At 36.2% G+C, this 23,553-nt stretch overlaps 1 protein-coding gene across 4 annotated transcripts in view; it reads left to right on the plus strand.

Moving 5' to 3' along the window:
• The window catches only part of plx (PTB_TBC1D1_like and TBC domain-containing protein plx), a 403,577-nt gene that overhangs the window by 262,268 nt on the left and 117,756 nt on the right, over positions 1-23,553 (plus strand). The window contains exons 1-2 of one of the 4 annotated variants that reach the window (XM_069829429.1): positions 9,524-9,866; positions 14,554-14,711. The exons of 2 other annotated variants lie outside the window; for them this stretch is intronic. In XM_069829429.1, the coding sequence (XP_069685530.1) occupies positions 14,631-14,711 (81 nt within the window). In that variant the 5' untranslated portion in view covers positions 9,524-9,866; positions 14,554-14,630. Of the gene's footprint in view, positions 1-9,523; positions 9,867-14,553; positions 14,712-23,553 lie in introns of those variants that run through there. One more of the 4 variants, XM_069829430.1, reaches the window with a different exon arrangement.

The following is a 23,553-nucleotide window of genomic DNA, read 5'->3' on the forward strand; positions in this document are numbered from 1 at the left end:
TAACGGCCGCGCACCGATACGCTTCACTGGCTGCAACCTGTACAGATACTACCCCCTTCCCAATAGCTTCAGTGAACGAACAGTACAGTAAGTCTTGTAGACTTGTAGCGCAGCTATTTAGTCTCGTGTTAAACCGATGATTATCCATTAACAAACTGTGCACAAGTATAAAAGCGTTAATTTATCCATAAAGAAATGGCGGCAGCGTTAGTATTAATATAATAATAATAATAATAATAATAATAATAATAATAATAATAAATTTAGCTTCCCTTATGAAAGGGTTGCCAGATTTGACAAAGCGTATTACATAATTTGGAAATACACCTAAAAGGTAAAATGATATACATTTGAAACGGTTAGGGAATCGAATATACAAAATGTCAGAAAAATTTACACCCAAGTAGCGTTTGTGCTCATTTACAGGTGTTAAGAAAGGGGGGGGGGGGAGAAATATCATCAGATAGGTTAGAATGATTTGAATGCCATATACTTACTTACTTACTTACAAATGGCTTTTAAGGAACCCGAAGGTTCATTGCCGCCCTCACATAAGCCCGCCATCGGTCCCTATCCTGTGCAAGATTAATCCAGTCTCTATCATCATATCCCGCCTCCCTCAAATCCATTTTAATATTGAATGCCATATACCGCGAGAAAAATAATAATACTATTCTTATGTGAATTACAGTTCATTTAAGTGGGGCGACGGTTAAATTTTGGTTATTTTCAGTAAAAAATCGAATTTTCGTTTTCTTCTAAAAATTAATCAGCAATCTCTTATTCACATGTTGAGCAAGTTTCAATGGTCTGCGGCGCTCGAAAGCATAAAAATTACGCAATATATAAATGGCTGCACCCTTGAACTTCAATTCTATGCATATTTTACAAGCTGTTTTCTCGCATTTTTTCAGCACATTTCGTGTGACTAACAAATTAGACTATCAGATTTCTTATATGTTAATTACTTTTTAAATTAAAAAATCATTTGTATAACAATAGGTACTAGAAAATTTAAAAAATCACTTTTGATAAAATACCTATCAGCGAAATACAACATTGAAAAAATCGCAGTTACCGGTCTCTTCTTCGGAACGAGAGGCACCATTCCGAAAACCTTTCTAAAGTGGAGGGAAAAATACAAGCTAACGAGAGATCTTCAAGATGCCATCGTCACCATCATAATAAAATTTTCTGTAGCGGTATTTTGCCAGCATCTTTATGGTGTACACTCAATTTAAATTGTACTAGGTTCTATTTTTTTCTTATGTCTTAATAATCTCTTTTGTTTGAAACCTGCTTATATAATTTTTCATTTTAAATTGTATTGTGAGCTATTCTGTGTCGCAAGGCAAACCCAAAATATTGGCTCGGACTAGTCAATTATTAATAAGAATTTATTTCTAAAATATAGATGCTTTAGTGCTTATCTAAGTACATCAAAGATACTGTAATTTTTTTGTAGATCATATACTTAAAGTTTGTATGAGGATATAGATTTTGAAAATATGCCCCAATTTTTTAAGAAAAAGAGCATAACTCAGAAATTATCTGGGTGACATGCATGAAAATTTCTAGCATGTATATATAGGCCAAAAATGAACCAATTAACTAAAAAACTTCAGAAGTTAGAAATTTCACCCATCTCCTCTATACTGTTTTCGCTGTAAGAAAAATCCTAATGTAAACATAAGCACGTTGCTGTCATACCCGTGATTGGCTGCCAGTCGAAACACTCACACGACGCAGGAAAATATAGTTCGTATATGGAAACCACAATCTTGTATTATTTAAAAATAAAAAATTGAATTCCAGTTATTAATTACGGTGAAAAATTTAACTTCACTCATATGTAAAACGCTATGTAAAAGAAAAGCTACTTTTATATTTTATTATGTAGTACGAACGCGGATGAATACCAACAGTAATACCGAGGTAGTCTGTTCTTGTAACAAGCTGGCGTCACTTGAGCTCGTAGTTGTTCACGTAAGCACGTGGTACTGAAGTATGGCTTCTGTATCCTCAACTGTCCACTGTGAAGACATAAGACTTAAAAATAATTTAATTGTAGTAATTATAAAGTAAATGTTTTCTAAGCAAACGAATGCATAGTAGTGAGGTTAGGCCTACTTAACGAGTAACGGGAAATGTTTAACATGAAACAGAATGTACAACAGTAGGCGGGAACACGTACTGAGAATCTATGGCGTCAAACAGCGGCCAATGAAGCCTCACTTCAGTCACGTGCTATTGTTTACATTAGGATTTTTCTTACAGCTAAAAGATTATATATGTAAGTTTTTTTTTCAGTCGACTGGCTGAAGGAAGCTGACCTTAAAACTGCACTCTTACAAAAATTAACTAATCTTTTATTAATGTATTCGTAAGAAAATACTCGTCCCAAGCTTCGCTGTTGTGCTTGGTCTTTATTTGAGAATCCATTCTCCAGGTACTGTTTTTAGATTAAGGAACCGAACGTGCTCTGTTGTGTCCCCGAGATGCATACTAAAACGGTTCATGGACTTCAAGCTCGCCATCGTAAGAGGGTTCTTTCCTTGAAGATCCCTTAAGGAGGGGTGAAAGTGGTCTAAATTAGAAGTTTAAAGTTTGGATTACCTTATCACATCTACAGAAGGTTAATGTTTCCCTCTTGTCCCTTAAAACTTTTGGCAATTTCCCCTCGAAATAGAGAAAGGAACAGACAAACACGGAAAGGACAGACCGGCACAGATGTTAATGTAAAGAACATATCAGTATATGCAAGTTGCGATTGCACTGGAGAAATTTATTTCCGTCGCTCTGTGAAACCAACGATTAGACTCGCCCAGTGGGTGTCTCCTGCTTGCAGCATTTTCTCCGACTTCGTTTATGTAACGTTCATACTCTGACATTATTTGAACCGTGAGTGCAGAAACGTAAACAGTAATCAGATTTCGTCGGTATAACTTCCGTTTCGGACTGTGCATTTAGTCGGTTATTTAACAACGCTGTAGCAACTGCGTATTATCTCTTGGGGCCAAGACACAGTACGAGAGGGAAATATAAAAATTGGAAATTTATCTTTTGAAGAATTGGAAAAGTTCAAATACCGGTATCTTGAAGCAGAAGTAACTAATATTAGGGTTACCATGTGAAGAAATTCTATAGGAGGACATGGAATCTAAAATAAGGACATTGCTGAAAAAGGAGGACTTTTTAAAAATTGATATGAACAAAATTTATGAGTAGGGTAAGGTTGCCTATATCGCACCACTTTAGCATTTATAATTTTTATTGAACAATACAGTTCTTATTTTCTGCATTCATTTACAGAGATACAATCCCAGAACATTTACCTTTCATGTAAAAAAGAATCCTTGAATTTGATTTAATATTTTTAAATTAAAATGACATTTTCGAAACACATGTCAGTGGTGCCATTTAGGCAACTAGTTTCCTAAATAGCACCTGCGGTTTCTTAAATCGCACCTCTTTAACTGCAGGGAACAGGATGAAGGAAAGCTTTTAATATTGAACATATTGAACAGTATTTGAATGAATAATGTAATAAATGCAAATTACAAGTTTATTGAAATTAATGAAAGAGAGTAACGCATCTTCAAATGAAATTGAAAAAAATAGAGCGTAAATTACGTAACATTTAAACTTTCTGAATGCGTTTTTTTTTTGTTACACATTTGCCATGTGCTTCACCAGGCAGTTCAGACTGTAAACTGCGTTATATACCTTTTCTCCACGATTATCTCGAAGCCACCTAAGAACTGCTTCATGATTTAGCTGTCTGAAATGATTTGAAGATAGAAACATCTAAAGGCTGGGCCTATGAGTATTATGACGAGGAAGCTGAAACAGTAGCATACCAGGGTCGTATAGGTGGACATACAGAAGCAGCACTTTTTTCTATGGCAGGTTTGAGTGGCAAATAAAATGTTTGAGCTAGTCGACAAATAGTTCACTGTTGATGTAATCTGACTCAGAGCAAACAAATAACGATCCTGAAGGAACACCAGCTGATAATGAAGGATGCACTGTTTGACGTTTAAAAATTATCACAGGTGGCACAAAATACCTGGAGCGCTTGTACAACACACACTTGTTGTATTAACGCCCTTTTCGCCACTTGATATTGCACCCACCTGATGCATTCCTAGTTCAGTTAAAATTTTTGGGGCCTTCTTTCGTACAGTTAGAATTGCTACAGTTGCTCATATCGCACCGGTGCGAATTAGGCACCTACAAAGTGGTGCGAATTGAGAAACTACGCCATAAGTTATTATTTCCTTCATTCTAGCCTATAACCATCACATGTTCGAAAATCCTACTAAGTTAAATGTTCTTTAATATCTCTTTAAACGAATAACATCTTAAGATTATGGATTTCTTTGCATACATATCCGTTATTTAGTTACAAAACGTTAGCTAAATATACATCCACCTGAGCGATTATATTAGATACACTATCAACACGCTGCTGACACAAAGAAGTGGCACAAATCAAGTGACATGGTAGAAGTTCATGTGGTAAATTGTAAGAATACCACTAGATTCCACACTACTACAGTAATTTGTTTTAAACTAGCAGTGGTGCGATTTAGGAAGCGGTGCGATTTATGCTACTCTACCCTAAATGGTAACTATCGGTGTTGGACCCCGGACTCATTTCACCGGCATTATCACCTTCATCTCATTCAGACGCTAAATAACCTAAGATGTTGATAAAGCGTCGTAAAATAACCCACTAAAATAAAAATTGGTATGAACAAAATTAAAGTTAAAAACAATGGCTCACCTTAGTCAGTTTTCTCACTAGTTGCTGGATCAGTATTACCCCTGTACCCTTTCTTCTTAGACCATGATATCAAACTACCTATCATTACAAATTTATGGTTCCAAGGCAAAGGTGAATTTTTGCGAAAATTTGATTTTGCGATATGTTGTGCATCCTGATGGTCTGTTTATTGTGGTAAAATATGGCGTGCATATCTCTCTTATTTTTCTCTCTAACCCGTTATTATGAAACATTATTGCTATGTCTTTATACTGTCGTTAAAACTTTAAATGTTCGCTCCTGAAAAAAAGCAAGAAATGACATACCACATTTTGCCTTGAAGCCACAGAAATAATTGATGTTATTTCTTCATTAATTGTTTTATAATGCGAAGCGAGTTTCATAATCATTAATTCGTGCAATGAAGTATAACGTAATAAATTTGTTTCATAATGTACTATTTTCTACGATATTGCGTAAAGTTACATTTTACTCACTGTTAACAGTGCTTAAAGTGAGCCTTTAAAATACAGAGTGTAACAAAAGTTTCTGGTACAGTGAAAATTTTAATTTTTTTTTTTCAAATATTTGATGGTAAATATCACATTTTCAGCCAAATTATTAATAAAGGTTTGCATCACACCACAATCAAGTAGTACCAACTCCTACACCATAAAATTTGGACATGGTTCCTGAGAAAATGGAAAATAAACAAGAGAATAATTTTAACATACTGTTACAGAAACTTTTGTTACACTCTGCAGTAGTGCGTAAAAAAAGTATACTTTACACACTGCGAAAGAAAATGCAATATCAAATGTACAAACTTTATTCAAAAAGAAATTAATTCATTATTTCGATCTTTCATGACGTAAATATTACTTGTAACACAAATAAGTAACAAATTTAACATTCATATTTACATTTTAACCCGTATTATTCTGAAGTTACATCTGTAGTACACAGTGCAGTAAGATATAACATTCAGCTTTTCCTAACCCTTCGTTGATTATTTGGCCGGTTTAGACGGCCATGAAATCGTGATCATGCGTAAAACAGGCCGTCATTCCATGGATACTTACTTCTAATGGTTCTGAGATTAGAAGGCCGCGAAATCGTGATCTTATAACCTCTCCAATTTGAAATATTTGTTCAATGTAAAGTTATGCTATCTTAGAAAATACGTTGTATGATACACAGTCGTAAAGTTATCTTTTGGCCCTCTTGTGTTAGTGAAACTCGTTTCACAAACTTTACACTCATGCCAAAAAGATAACATTTACGAACTTGTATCATAAATAACTATTCCCTCCAACAAACACATGGCCCTCTAGAAACATTTTAATGTCGTTCTGCTTGCGGATCTGAAATGTTTGATGCTCTGCATCTCAGAGTTAAGATTATGTAGGTCAGTTCTAGAGAACGACTCCATGGTATAGTTTCCATGGTAACTAGGCTAACTGAAACACAAATACTATATATTATAATACAGGGTGATCCGTTTGGGTGTGGATAAAATAAAAACACCGTAGAACTTTTTCTACTGAACTTTATTTGTTGAAACTTTGTGCATACAACAATGAAAGATGGGAGATTCCTCAGAGCTCAACATGATCCCCATTGCGCACCCTGTACAACTCATAACGGTGATGCAATTCAGCCCATGTCCGTTGTAACATAAGAGGGGTAATTTGTTGAAAAGCTTGAGTAATTTTTACTCTCAGCTCATCAATGTTCCTGGGTTTCTGTGAATAGACAATATCTTTAACAAAACCCTATACGAAGAAGTCAGGAGGGGTTAGATCTGGGGAGGTTGGGGGCCAAGCGAAGAGATAGTTGCTCCTCGTACTGGGTTTCGCCTGAGACCTCCTGCATGTTTTTTTAAGCACAGAACCTCTTTTACAAATGTTCGATACCACAACATTATGGAATCGTATTTAGGTACAGTATTGGCAAAAAAAAAAAAAAAAAAAAAAACAAAAAAAAAAAACAAAAAAAAAAACCGGACCGACCCTTGTAGCTGATTTTATAGCCTTGTTCACTCCAGAGCACGATTGACTGGTAACTAAGACTTTCGTGGTTCGAATTCTGTCTGGGAAGGAAACTTTTTTTTGTTCCTTATTCAAATTTATTCCCAATACTTTTCGATTGCAGCGATATTTTACTACTTAATTAACTTATTATTCCCAGAACATGAATTTTACCAGCAATCGAAAAGTATTGGGAATAAATTTGAATAAGGAACAAAAAAAAGTTTCATTCCCAGGCAGGATTCGAACCACGAAAGTCTTAGTTACCAGTCTATCGTGCTCTGGAGTGAACAAGGCTCTGAAATCAGCTACAAGGGTCGGTCCGGTTTTTTTTTGCCACTACTGTACATTACGCAAACCATACTCACCCCGAAATTCCCTTTAAACTCTTTTAACACTCTCAAATTTAGCATACCAAAGAACATAATTGTGCCCGCTGTTGATTTGTAGTAGCCATTTTAATCATCTACGATTTTCATTTGTCCTTTCAGATTATGCATTGTTGATTGTCATATATGGAAACTCCCATCTTTTAATCATAATATAACCAGCAAGAAATGTTTCTTACTATCATAATAGCTTTATAATAATAAATTAATATTATCCATATCCAAACGGATCAGACTGAAGAATTTAATTTAGAAACATAGAAATTTAATGAAAAGTTCAGTTATGGTTGTAAAATTCCGTAAAAGTAGGTCTTGGGTGTACTTGATAGTTAGGAAATTTATGTTGAAAATATCTGAGTTCATTGATAATTAGGTTATGGTATTCGTCATTGATTTGTGGAATCAATTGCGAATCATCAGCAACAATACAAAAGTGGCAATATAAAATCGACAATATTGCAATGATAGATGGCTCTGATTGGTCGAAATTCGACGGATTCTTATACTCCACTGATGAAATAGTACATGAACAAAATAATCAGTACTGTAGGCCGTAGGTGGAGAGAGAAGGTTTCCTTGGCGGGGGGGGGGGGGAGCAAAACCATAGAATCCCGATATAATAAGGTTACGGGGGACATTATTTACCTTCTTCCCCCGTTATAGCTAGACCGTGGTACAGTATATTGGAATATGATCATTTAATAAAGGTATTTTCCGGGAGCATATTTTTTTACAGTTTTACATCCATATCCGCAATGTTTCGGACCGAATTGTATGAGCTTGAACTGTAGGTCTACTACAAATTATAATAGGGAATAACTTAAAACAATCTCCCTATTTTTCTCTCTCACGCACAAACACATGTATACATCAATAACACTATGTAACAGTGCTAACAGAAACTTTTTATATGAAGCTTACCTTCCAGAAGATATCGTATGAAATGTAAATTCTAATTATTTTACTTAATCTCTGGTCTTTAAGTTTACATATTGTACTGGGATCACTTTTCTTTTTACTGCATTGTTGTGCAGTATGTTATTCATATTTCTCCAAGTGGCGGCCTGAACATCTGCAGACTTCTAACACAACAGTACAGGCTGTCACAATAGTAATATACGTTACAAGAGCGGTATATTGACGTTTTCATGGTCGAGGAAAAGATTGAAAAAGCGAAACGTAGTTGAGCCTTTTTAATTTCCGAGAACATGAAAACAAACATACCGCTCGTGTATCGTACATTATTTTGTGCGAAGATCGTTCATTACATACCTGAAAGACGAATTTCTAATTAGTTGCAATGAAATCTCCATGTTGGTTTCTGTTTAATGACGGCAACTTCGGAACACCAAAATATCTTTCTTCAACATTGTTGCTATAAAATGTTTTCTGTGTTTACTATACTCCAGCAGGCCGTGATATACGTCTGTCTTTCCCCCCCCCCCCCCCAGTCTATAAATGCGAACTTAAAACAAACGGTAAAGTTATGTAATGATTTATTTTTCATTTTAATATTTTAACAATATTATTTATATAACATATTGCAGTAATAACATCGGCATCTGGAATCTTGTTGATTTTTTCACGGCTTCCTTAATGTTACTTGTATCAGGAATGCAATAAGTTTCGTGGAGTAGTAGACTTTACTTAATTTTTGCAAATATTTAAAAACAATAATTAACAGTGCAATTTAGGTGAAATTGCAGTGGTAAGTTTCCAATTTATAATTATTACTATGTTAAACGTCTCTAAAAATAATATGTTAAAAGCCTAAAGCAGTAAAATGAATGTCGCGCTTAAGCGGTAAGAAGAGGGAAATTGTTATGTGTGTTACGTTGGGAATACTGAATGTGGTATTTCACACTTACCGCGTATTAGTTCTGTGAGGAAAACAAGCAAATGCGCACGATCTCCCACAAAAGAAACATTACAATGCTTTTATTCCTCAAATGAGGTATATAAATTCTTGTACATTCAGAAATTTAAAATAAATATCATAGTCCAGGCACATGATCTGAAGACATTAATTCGTCAATTTAAGCACAGAAACTTAATCATAAACAAAAGCAAGATAAATGTTTTGAATTCAATATGTTCTAATGTTAATACAAAAAAAAAAAAAGAGTTCAGACAAGTTTGCGGGGGGGCAGAGTTCCCCATGCCTCCCCGTAACTCCGCCTATGCTGTAGGCCTAACATCTCGCCGGGCGTTCTAATAAATTGTGTTGAAACAAACCAGAGTTTGCCGCGTGTTATTCACGTACTGCAAAATAATACTATAGTGGCGACTTCAAAGAAGCAATTTCCCATAATGCAAAGGGGGCGTGTGATGTCAGGTGGAACTGTGCGGCTGCTGTTCGGACGAATTTAAATTTAGTTCGCTGGCTCGCTACGTCACAGCAGAGATTGAAAACGGGCAGAAAACTGAACAGGCGCATCAGTTTGTTCGTGGCTCTACATCGCAAATCACGTTTGTCAGCAGTTCATTCATACCGCTCAGCTGTTTATCAGTGTGAGATAACGTGTGTAGTGCTGTGATAAGTGACATTGTCAGTTTCTTTATTTACAAACGTCAGATTGGGTTTAGGAGTACTGGAATTATCTTGTGCTGTCAAACAGATGATCAGGTTGACCGTAAACGAGAAGGAACAAATCTAACAGTCCTCTTCGCTAGAATCAGGTATTCCAAGACAGGAGAAGTCATTGTACCCAACTATTGCGGAATTTCGCTATTACATTTCATTTCATTATATTCCATAGATCTTACATTAACAATGAAGCTTTAAGATGTGGACCAAGTCAAAATTTTACAATATTACAATTACAATTTTTACAATTTTTTTCAATATTTTACAATTTTTACAGTTTTACAATTTTGTAATTTTCTACAAATTTTTACAGTTTTCTACAATTTTTTTACAATATTTTGGCGAGATTTAGTGAGATGAGGTGAGGCCTGAGGATTCTCCAAAAGATTACCTGACATTTGCCTTATGGTTTGGGAAAACCTCGGAAAAAATCCAACCAGGTAATCAGACCGAAGGGGGTGAAATGAAGTGAGGCCGAGGACTCGCCATATAATTTTAAATTTTGGGGAGACGTAGCGGCGATATTCGAAAACACCCCCAAATTTAATGGAATTTTTAAAATCAATGTTCTAACAAGCAAACATTCTCCTAGAGGCAGAAAAAAAAGTTAGTTTTTGTTTTCTTCCACAATGTTAATGTCAAAACAAGTACTTATACAAATTTTGGCCACGCCAGCGCAATTACGAAGGCCTTCCAGAAAGTATATTTTGCCTGGGGCTGTTTCATGGGAAGATTTACTGGAATAGAGACAACAATTGTTGAGCTCAGTGGCGGCTCCTGCATATTTCTTAAGAGGAGGAAAGAAGTTAACAGCACGAAATGACACCCTCTTGAATGAAACATGCTACAAATTAGTCTACATGCATACATGTAAGACCAGGTAGTGTTGGGTTTGGCCTTGCCTTCTGTATAGCAATAATCTGTTCTTGTAAACTGAGTTTCCTAAATTGTTCAAAATATATTATGTTTTCACTTCCATTCATTTTGAATAATTGTGCAAATTAACAATTACAAGGAAATTCACAACTCGTAGCATTTTTCGAGCACACTACAGCATCACACGTGTTGGAAGAGACTAGCTACTAACTCGTAACCGGAATTGTTTTACGGAATTGGAAATGGGAATGGGAAAGAATCTGAGGAAAGCGAGAACACTGCACCCACCCACGTAGTCTGTGTTGCCACATGTAAATTTTACAAGTTCAGTATCACATGCTTTTGAAGAATGTCTGTTCTTGTAAAGTCATACTATCGTTATTGTTCAAAGCTGCCGGTGGTCGATTAATTTTTTATGTTAAAAATGATGTAGTTTGGAGTACCTACTTTCAATTTCAAATATATTTGTACAAAACTGATAACTTGCCTGTTACCATGTCTAGTAAACAATGAATAGAAGTGAATTTCAGGGGCCAACTACGTAGAACTACTTCCTCTTTGTTTTACATAAACCCGACTGTAACTTTCAAATATCCACGAAAGTTTCAAACCATGAACAGTAGCCTATATAAAGTGCAATGAATAATATTTTTGATTTATTGTTAAAAAAAGTTTACATGGTGTCTTTCATAGCGTTGCGTTAAAACTGTTTTTGTTGTGTCTCCTCCTAGATGTGTTATAGTCTGGTTGAATGCAACATCGTTAGGTGGCAGCGGTAGCGAGCTTGCTGCACGACTAGTCGGTTTCTATTTCCCGCCCATGACTGATTCAGAGGAGGATCTCCTCCGTGTCCGTTCATTTACTTGCTTTAAAACTCTGCTTCTTTCTCTGGCCGCTAGTGCGCTGTTGTCTATGTGTGTTAACTGCAGTAGAGGAGGAATGGAGTGCCTTTCCTCCACACAGACAATCACGCATCTTTCTCACAGTTTTCTACAGCATATGAGCGCGCGTCGTTTGAAACTTGATCAACCGAGGTTTTCTTATAGCTATGAACTTAAAAATTATCGAAGCTTCCTCGAATTTCAAGGCACATATTTTATTTGGTATTTACTTTCAAAAGAAGAAACTGTGAGGAGGACGTTCCTCCCTTCCCTCCCCCGAGGAACCGTCACTGGTTGAGCTATTTGTCAACATATTTCTCACCGGACACTTTACAATTGTCATGGAATTAGAAGATGAAGATGTAAATGTGAAAGTAGGATTTCGCACTTTATTTAGTACAATGGATTCACGCTCATCAATTTGCGTGGAAACAGTTGGCGATACTGACTAAACAAAAGAACGACCATGCGATAAATTTATATTGACTATTACACTCTTACTACGTCATACTACTTTTGACCAATAAAATGGTACGAAAGGACGTATTTCAACCAATCATGGCTGCTTATCGCACAATTTTATCGCGTCCCTAGCATTTGTTTAATTTTATCGCGTCCCTAGCCTGTGTTTCTTTGTTTGCCAACATTTGAAACTGCGCTGGTCTGGACATAAAATATATATATATATATATATATATATATATATATATATATATATATATATATAATTACAAACCACTCCAGTCGATGCACAGCAGTTTGAAATATGACTCGCATTGGCATTCAAGAACAAGAATTAATAAAAATCACTGATCATACCTATGCATCTTTTGAAATCCGATTTACAAATAAATGAAGAGCACCATTCAGAAATCCTGAATAAGTTGAATACACCATGCAGGCCTAAATCAACGAGTTCCACTTCTATTACGCACACGTCCAATATAACATCAATTGAACCACCAACCACATTCAAATTTGAAAATTGTACATTCAATAATTATTCCTTTTAAAATTATTCATGTTTATTTTTTTTTGTCATCGTCGTTAATTAAAATTTTTCTAACACTTGTGTACAGTATATTAGTTAGGTTATGTTATAGCTTCTGCTATATGATATTATGGATAGTCACGTATCAGAGATTGTTTAATATTAAGATTTATTGAAAATCATCTGTCAAGTGACGTTGATTACTGGGATTCGGATAATTGAAGTGGAATGCAACTGTTTTAATAATAAAAATGAAACTGAATTAACAAAGCCTTCTTGACTAGTAACATTGCCATCGTGTATTGATGGAGAACTTCTCGACGAGAAGGCATTGCTCACTACTGCCATCTAGCATGCATCTAGCGTAATATTTGTAATGTTGAGATGGTACAATAATACATTTGAAGACAGCTGTATTTTCGTAAGTCAATTAATATTTTATTGTATTGGAGTGCTTCGTTACTTCTAATCTTTATGTACTTTCTTCTAATCGTGTAATAGTCAATTAAATCCCACTCGAGTTTTGATTTTCTCTAGATAAATCAAAACGTCTAGTGAGATTACTGTTGATAAATCGAGCTGTAGAAATTATCGCGATGTATTACTGTGATTGGTTGAAATTCAAAATTTAATTACACTTCATTGACCGAAAATGGAATGAGGTTATATAAACGAGATAGTCATGAAGTAAACGGTGATAAAAGTATAAACATTATCAACAGTAATCTCACTAGACGTTTTGATTTATCTAGAGAAAATCAAAACTCGAGTGGGATTTAATTGACTATTACACGATTAGAAGAAAGTATATAAAGATTAGAAGTAACGAAGTACTCCAATACAATAAAATATTAATTGACTTACGAAAATACAACTGTCTTCAAATGTATTATTGGACCATCTCAACATTACAAATATTACGCTAGATGCATGCTAGATGGCAGTAGTGTCTTTATACAGACACTGTAATGATTACTATTCAATAAATCTTAATATTAAACAATCTCTGATACGTGACTATCCATAATATCATATAGCAGAAGTTCTTTTTATCCTCTCGGAGCAGAAGCTATAAAATAACCTAACTAATATACACAAATGTTAGAAAAGTTTTAATTAACGACGATGACATAAAAAATAAACATGAATAATTTTAAAAGGAATAATTATTGAATGTACAATTTTCAAATTTGAATGTGGTTGGTGGTTCAATTGATGTTATATTGGACGTGAGCGTAATAGAAGTGGAACTCGTTGATTTAGGCCTACATGGTGTATTCAACTTACTCAGAATTTCCGAATGAATAATTTCAAAAGGAATAATTATTGAATGTACAATTTTCAAATTTGAATGTGGTTGGTGGTTCAATTGATGTTATATTGGACGTGTGCATAATAGAAGTGGAACTCGTTGATTTAGGCCTACATGGTGTATTCAACTTATTCAGGATTTCCGAATGGTGCTTTTCATTTATTTGTAAATCGGATTTCAGAAGATGCATAGGTATGATCAGTGATTTTTATTAATTCTTGTTCTTGAATGCCAATGCGTGTCATATTTGAAACTGCTGTGCATGGACTGGAGTGGTTTGTAATTTTATATATATTTTTGACGTCCAGACCAGCGCAGTTTCAAATGTTGGCAAACAAAGAAACAAATGCTAGGGACGCGATAAAATTAAACAAATGCTAGGGACGCGATAAAATTAAACAAATGCTAGGGACGCGATAAAATTGTGCGATAAGCAGCCATGAGTTGTTGAAATACGTCCTTTCGTACCGTTTTATTGGTCAAAAGTAGTGTGACGTAGTAAGAGTGTAATAGTCACCATAATCATAAAATTTCGTAGACAAACATTAACATATGCAAGAGCTAGCGTACTACCATCCACCAATCAAATAGTCTGATGTACTCGTATTAGGGCTGGAGAGTCAACATTTTCTGACAGGAGGTGTAGCATTCTTAGTGTAAATCTGTGAAGCAGCACAAGGTAATTATAATAGCATATATATTTTCATTACTGTGTTCAGGTACGGAAATCTTGAATGAGAAGGCTTGTATAGTTTGACATCAGAACTTTTGTTTCGATTTATGGCTAAGACGCATCATGATTACCGTTCCAATCAACATCTCAAGTCCTTATCACTCTCAAGACAGTGACGCAAACAGTCTGGGCAAGTCTCCGAAGGTAAGTGAATCGACATATCTATAGATAACCCGTTGTGGTGGAGTGACAGACAGTGTGATCCGGAACCTGAGGCTAGATTAGATTAGATTACTTTAGACTTCTGACGTAGAACAAGTTTTTCTGCTCACCGATTGCGGGCACTCGTTTTGGGATCCCTGGTGAAACAAAACAAAAGACTGAATTTCAAATGCTTTCTCTAAGAAGACTATGAACCACAGCGAATGCTGATGTTATTAGCAGTTTGGCCATGAATAGGGTTACCATCCGTCCGGGAAAAAAATCCGGCAGGGATTAAAAAAAATTTGAAATGTCCGGCATTTCACATTTCAACTAGAATTAATATTGAATAATGTGCGATATAATGCATAGCATATCTAAACGAATGGTGAAAACCTATGAAAGAATTTAACTGCTTTCAATGGTTGAAGCTGGAGCACATAAAATAGCATAAAATATGATGATCTATTGACATGCATTGAATTCTTAGATTCTAAAAATGTCACTATTCATGATTCTAAACTATTTTATCAATTTTATTCTGCAGTGTACAAAGATATGCCAATCAAGCTAACTTGGACAAAGATTTAAATTTAGATAAACAATGGTGCAAATTTTTCAGTTCCAATAGTTCTGCGAGCACTGAAACTTTCTCAGAACTCTTAAAAATATGTCAGTTCTATTTGTTTATCCCAAGAAGAGGTCCACTGTATTTCTGAAGATGACTCTCACAGAAGAGCTGATATAATAGCAATAAACAGGCAACAACAAAAGGCTATTATCATAGTTCCAACTATACGCAATGAGAGAGATCTAAACCAAGCTCATCAGGTTGATCATGAAAAGAGGGCCATTTATGAACCTTGTATTCCCTACCTTAGTGCCAAGTATAACATCCCTCTCTTCAATTGGTCAGTGACAGGTTTATTTTTTGGTGCTTGGAGTTCATTACCAAAATTGACATATCATTTTTTTTTTTAAATTATCAATACCATCTTTTGAAATTCAAAAAAATCATCTCGCAAATTCTTAAGGATTCCCTGCAGATTATACAATTTCATTTATACCACTCAGAAGGTCTTAATTAAGGATATGCTAATTATAAATAAAATCTTGTATTTATAAGTATGATTTTAAAGTCATCTTATAAGATTTTATTCAATTGATAATCAGTGGTGCTTAATTATTACATTTTATTTTTATATCAATATTCATATTTAATTAATTATATTTATTTGCTATTAATTTCCGGACCCTCGTGGTCATCCTTAATTAAGGCCGTACGATTTTCTCTCTCTCTCTCTCTCTCTCTCTCTCTCTCTCTCTCTCTCTCTCTCTCTCTCTCAGGTAAAGCATTAATTGTGAGCTAACACTGATTTCAGAATGTCGCTTCATATGAAGAGAAAATATATTGCATGCCCTTCATTAATTACTTCTTTTATCATAGACCCATTTGTAAACCGAAACAAAAGTAACATTTTTAAACTAACACAATTAGTTTAATTCCTGAAACTAGATAACGTATTCTACACATGCCGTACAGCCAGCCTAGGCCAACCATTCAACTGATGGCCTCTCGTTACATGCCTAAAGGTTAATGATCATCCGACCAGTACGGCGATAACGTGTGGTAAGCACGATGATTCCCTCTTCCCCGTAGCCGTTACAACTAATTTTCGAAACCGATTTTCGCTACCCATTGTAGCTCCAAAACACCATGTCTCTGGGTGGGCACCGGTCCCATACACTGGTCAAAATTTCATGAGAAAATTGTAACTAGCTCTCATTCCGTAACACGAGTCAAGGCGTGATGTCTTAGACCACGAAGCTACGGCTCTGACCATAAGGTGTGGTACTGTAGAATAACTCATACAAATCATAATCATATTATTTGATACCTTACAATAAAGTTCTGTCACTGTGTTGTTAATGGAATGCTTTCTGAAATATATTTGACACTCTTTATGTATTCTGAACATCGTAATCTGAAATATATTCGAATTATTTTCATGGATGCACAACTAGTTGGAGCCAACGCTAACAAGAAACAAGACAAAAATATTTTTCCGTGGCTTATTTAACGCAAGGTCACCTTAGGATATTTGGCACGATTTTGTTAGACAGCTGTGTTCTCCCACTACCACTTGAACAATCACTGTCGTGTGTGTGTTCCACAATGGTATTTCGCTGAAAACCAAAACAACTGTTAATTCCCCTGGTACACCCTTTGACACGGAAATTGGTCGCTGTTCAGAGAATAAGTCCCACCTCGGAATTGCTCGGGAATCATCGTGTGCGCTGTGTTTACAAGCGTGCGTTTTACATAGAGAGATTCGAAGCAAATTATGCAACAAAATATACGACAACCAAATAACTTTTTGATGAAAACAGAATGAATCTAGTAGAGTAGACTATGATCTGAACAGAGAACGGCGAAGTTTAAACTTGGCCAACTCTCACGTTCTCGTTCCCGGGCTCCGGCAAGCTTTCCGTTAATTGTGAATGTTCACATTTATAGTTCCGTCGCTCTTATTTCCGGCAGCCAACCACGTTGCAGGTAGGCTACATTTAAACGTGTGCGTCTTGTGATTCGCTGATGATGACGTTATGTATTTCCTAAGGCTCGATAGATACTTAATATAATCGCCCGGCATTTTGGCTCTTTCGTTGGCGTTCACAGAAAGCACACGAGGACATTATTTGCCGCTCAATTATTTGCTTAATTACAGTGCGTTTGATTTATTATCATAGGAGCTACGACATGATAATGTTTAACGGTGTGGCAAATAGATTCCTCGTCTGGTAGCTCGGCAACGAAAGAACAAAAATGGCGAACGATACTACCTACCTAGACTTTATAGAGCCTTCACTTCCTAAGATGTAAGTAAAGCGGAGGAGTCACGCCGGGAATAACAGCGTCCCGACTATAAATACACTTCTTTTAACAATTTTCCGTTCTCGTTGTCGTTTCCGTTCCCGGTTTATTGTGAATTAGCCTTTACTTACAAATGAAGCGGTGACCTAAAAGGCAGTAAAATGTCTGTAGCCAACATTGTCACAGTGACTGGCTTTTCGATTGAACAGTTTTATATTTTATACCATTTTTATGGTTTATTTTTTTGTGATAATTTCTCATCACGAAGCAGAACGCAATTCTGGTAATAGCCGTGCGAATGTGGAGAGTATCAATTCGCAGTACATTACAATCCATTCCAGCAGTCGAGGAGCATGAACCCATAAACTCAACTACCAACGCTTCACGTGCCGACCTCAATGACCAGGAAAGAAAAAAAGAAGCCCACAGGTGTAGCTCATTCCAAATTTAGAGAGCAGCCGATTTTAACTGGGTGTACAATAGCAGCAGAAATGTAGTTCAGTGTCAGAATGCTGTATATTTCTGTGAAACTGTGGAGGCATGAGGAAAATGTTAGGTTGTTCAAGTAAAACCCGGCCATCGCTAATGGAAAGAAAGGAATGAAAAAAGAAAGAAACAAAGGAAGAAAGAAATTAAAGTTACTGTCCAAGAGAGCTACGATGACGGATATCGTCTTCACAGAATCGGTGTGGCCTGGAGGTAAGCCAATGTTTAAGAAAAGTTTCCATCGCTTCGTGCCATGGAAGTACGGTGCTCTTCAGTCTTTTTTTTCAAATCTCCCAAAAAATGAAAATCTCACGGAGGTAAGTCCGGGCTGTAAGGAGATATGGTATTGATCCCCTACGCGCACCGCCCTAACCACATGACTCCCTTAACGACCGGTTCCTACAGCCGACAGAATCCATATACCATTCCTGCTTCGGCAACTTCCCCCAAGGCCCCCCCTGTCGGTCCGAGGCGAAACTCCTCCCCCGAGTAGGTCCGCCTCGGTTGCCATTGCAGAAGCCATCCAACATCGCTTAACAACATTCCACGGAGGCCGGTCGAGAGAGTCAGCAGCTTCGGGAGGCCGCCTGTAGAGTGATCTGAAAAACCAGAAACGAGATGATAAGGATGATGGGGGAGGAAAGGAAGTGGCGAAGGTGTTATGTTTTATTTAATGACGCTCGCAACTGCAGAGGTTATATCAGCGTCGCCGGATGTGCCGGAATTTTGTCCCCCAGGAGTTCTTTTACATGCCAGTAAATCTACTGACATGAGCCTGTCGCATTTAAGCACACTTAAATGCCATCGACCTGGCCCGGGATCGAACCCGCAACCTTGGACATAGAAGGTCAGTGCTATACCAACTCGCCAACCAGGTCGACAGTGGCGAAGATGAGTGAGGTTCCAATCGCCTGATAAAGTTACCTGATATTCATCCATAGGAGTGAGGGAAAAACTCCGAAAAAACCTCACCCAGGCAACTCGTCCTGACCGGGAATCGAACCCGGGACCGGGACTCGCTAACCCCTCAGCCACAACGGTGGACAATAATCTGCCATAATATTAATATTATTATTATCGTTGATTAGTTAACGTGATTCGTGGTGGATTGCTTATTGGAATCAGTAAATAATAGATTGTTTGCTCGACTGTTCTATAATATGCTCATTACATATGATGTAACTGTACATTAAAGTACTGCTGTTATATCATTGCAACTAAGTATATGCGATATTGATTAATATCGTACGCGCAACAACGCACAAACCTTGAAAGGAGCATTCCAAATTGGCAGGCATAAACTGCACAATTAACAACATGTATTTAAAATAAAATAAATTCTGTTCATGTTAATTTAAATATTCTAATAAATTGTGTTCATTCCCTGTGTTTTAATGCGTGTTGCTTTGAGGTTAAAATTGTCAAACAAAAGCAGAAGTGCTCCGTGCCTGCCATCTGTAGCAATAGTCGAGAACTCGCTGAAAATACACTCATGGTCACCATTTCATTATCACTAAAGTAACAAGGTAAGATATTTGTAAAATCTCAAAACTTAGACATTTAATTGTAGTCGAACAAAAACAGTCGTATGCGTCTTGACTGTAATGGTAATTAGACGCTATGAAAATATCAAACGCCGCATGTTAATTATTACTATTATAGGCTCGTTGCATAATACACTATTTTAAAATAAATGTGGATTCATTATTTGTGTGAAATTTATTCGCCTCTCGTAACGACTGTCACGTGACTGTATTCATAGTTTCCGAGAAGCGCCACTGCAGAAAGATCTTTTTCCCCTATGAGTTCAACAATGTCCGAGCAAAGACTTAGTTATTTGTTTTAAATATATAGTGCATAAGGATAGTGCTGAGAAGTGGGAGTTGGATTTTCTAACGAATAATTGTATAGGGAGAAGTGCAGTCAGGAGAAACACATTTGCAACACGCCGTGCTACATAATGGTGAATCTGCGTTTTGTTATATATTTCTATTTGAGAAAGGAATCAAGTTCCAAAGTTAAAAAGTTTACATAATTGTTACTTTCTGTTTAGTTACTACAACTGGTTAGACTAATTTATGCAGAACAGCTATGCATAACATTATATATATATATATATATATGTATGTATATAAATATTTGAGGAGAAATATTCGCTCCGACGCCGGGGATCGAACCCGGATCCTTGGTTCTACGTACCAAGCGCTCTGACCACTGAGCTACGCCGAATTCAATCCACAGTACCGGACCGAACCCTCCTCCTTCCATGTTTCCCTAAAGGGAAAGTTGTGGCCTGACTCCAAGTTAGGCATACTGTATATGTTGACGTGTATCCAATGTCAACTGCCATTACACTAGGAGCGCAGTCAGCTGAGTGACTTTTCTCCTCATATATTAATTGTCAATATTACAGATATTATTCTGTAAGACAAATTAATAAATCTATAATATTCTCATAGCTGCAGTGCATATATTTGTACAGATTACTGTGCACGTAACTGCGGAATCCCGGCCAAACAAGTCACTCAGCTGAGTGCGCTCCTAGTATAATGGCAGTTGACATTGGACATATACGTCAACTTATATGCCTAACTTGGAGTCAGGCCACAAAGGGAAACATCGAAGGAGAAGAGTTCGGTCCGGTACTGTGGATTGAATTCGGCGTAGCTCAATGGTCAGAGCGCTTGGTACGTAGAACCAAGGATCCGGGTTCGATCCCCGGCGCCGGAGCGAATTTTTCTCCTCAAATATTAATTGTCAGTATTACAGATATTATTCTGTAGGACAAATTAATAAATCTATAATATAATATGTATAGGTAGAGATTTTTTGTAGTTGCTACAAGGTCGTAATATTATGTAGAAGAACTTTTATTCGGTTGTCGCAATTGGTATTCACAATATATATATATATATATATATATATATATATATATATATATATATATATATATAAAATGTTACCTACATTTAAATGGAATAGCCCCTGACTAGCAAACATTCTCATGGGAGGAGATAAAAAAGTTATCTTTTTTCTTCCACCATATTAATAATGTCAAAACAAGTGCTTATACAAATTTTGGCCACTCGAGCACAATTACGAGGGCCTTAAAAAATAAGTTTCCCTAGGATCGTCTACAGGGAGAAAACACAATTTCATGGAAAGATTTTTTGGAGCAGATACAGCAATTTTTTAGCTATTTTTCACCGGAAATGAGATATTTGTCATAACACGGGACAAATTTTCGTAAACTTGTGTGATATGAAGTCTGCCACCTGGGATTGGAACCAGTGTGTCTGCGCCTCTGTCGATTCTAAGATATTATAATTTTTACTACCCTCGTAATTCCGCTCGAGTGGTCAAAATTTGTACACGCACTTGTTTTGCATTAATGGAAGAAAGAAAATAACTTCTTTATCTGCCCCAATGAGAATGTATACTTGTGAGCCGAGTTTTACAGCAACCACATAGGTACACTGTAAATTCGTTCGTAGATCTATATTAGAGATGGGAACGATATATTGGTTTTTACGAAATACCGATATTTTCATTTCGATATAGCGGTATATCGATATCGAAATTTTGATTCAATATGTCGTATAATATATCGGTTTTCTCATAAATTTATCGATTTTTTTGTGGAATTACTTGTATTGTCATTATCAACAACAAAATCCACACTAGACAACTCCAATAATTCCCGAGAGATGGAGCTGCTGAAGGTGGACAGTTCCATAATTGTGCAACCTCACTCAATACCTTGTTCTAATTGGTTGGACTGGAATTCGAATTCAAACTGTTTAATATGCAGCACCAAATTCAAATTGCAACGTTATCGAACGTAAGACAGACGGGAGGTTTATCTACTACTGTTTTAATATTGCTATTAATGTTCTCAAAGGCAGGAGCAACTCCCACCCTGAAAGAGAACCTTCTGACCTCAAAAAGGATATCAAAACTTTTATTTCTATATTGTAAAATGGAAAGAGAAACATGGATTTAATACCGATGTGACTTTTTTTACGTCATTGATTTCTATACACAGTCCAGTGCTGACATTCTGTTTTCTTATTATATCTTTTAATGCACAAAAATTCTATTCCTATAATCATCACCATTCTTGTTTGGAATGTTGGAGTAACAATAACTTGCAATGGGAACTTACTATAGAAGGATTGTATAAAATCAACTCTGAAGTTTGTTAAAACTTGTAACATTCTAAGTACGGTTTACTTACATTTAAAAATAATTGAAAGTTCTGTTTACTAACATTTTAAAATGATTACGTTGTTACTCATGTTAGATGTCCTGGATTGAATGCTATATAAAATTATAATAATTGAATCGTGTTCCAATATCAAATACTCAACCATGTAGAGTTCACTTAACTCTTTCCCACTATATAATTTAAGCTCCCTTGCCTCCACCATAATCTTTATTTAGGTTAGGACCTACACTACACTATATGGTATTGAAAATGTATTGTTTATTATTACAATTTTACATTTATGCTTTTGACTGTTATGATGTTAATTTCAATGGTAAAAAGAAATACTAAAATTTAAGTAATTTTATTGTAATACAGTAAATGTACGCCTGAAAATGCAACTTGCTTACGAAATAGCGATATATCAATAATCGTTCGGTATATCGATATATTTTCTGCGATATATATATATATATATATATATAGTTTATCGAAATTAGGTTTCAATATATTGCAATATCAATATATCGGTACTTAATTTATTTCCTCCATCACTATTCTATATTAATATACTACCCGTTTTCTTATTTATTCAGTGCAGCAATGATAGATATGACTACCACGCCTAGTAATATAAAATCTGTAACCATTGTTCCAGTGATGGTAATGTCGAGGGAAACTTCTCTTACTCGCGAGAGATATTTTATAATATATATCTCTTTAAATTAAGAGTTGTTTAACGCGTTTTTGTTTACCTGCACCGACTAGTATCCGGAATTGTCTATCAAATGTTTTTCATAACTAGAGGTTTATTTTGGTGGCAGCCAAAAGCAAACCTTGAACACAGAGTCATCAGCCAGATTGTAAACACACGTTCCTGGATGGGAGCCAGATACAGTTGGTTCAATTATTTTCCCGATGATGGAACCATATCCACTGCGCGACTATCTGCCCATTACCTGGGTATACCTTCAAGGCACATTTTTTAATTGGTTACTTTACGACGCTTTGTCAACTGTTACGGTTATATAGCGTCTGAATGACATGAAGGTGATAATACCAGCGAAATGAGTCCAGGGTCCAACGCCAAAAGTTGTCTAGCATTTACTCTTAATGGATTGAGGAAAAACCCCGGGAAAAACATCAACCAGGTAACTTGTTCCAACCAGGATTTGAGCCCGGACCCACTCGTTTCACAGTTAGGCATGCTAACCGTTACTCCACAGTGGTGGACTCAAGGAACAGAGAGAGAGAGAGAGGGAGAGAGAGAGAGAGGG

The sequence above is a fragment of the Periplaneta americana genome, chromosome 6, assembly GCF_040183065.1.
Source record: "Periplaneta americana isolate PAMFEO1 chromosome 6, P.americana_PAMFEO1_priV1, whole genome shotgun sequence".
Classification (NCBI taxonomy): domain Eukaryota; kingdom Metazoa; phylum Arthropoda; class Insecta; order Blattodea; family Blattidae; genus Periplaneta; species Periplaneta americana.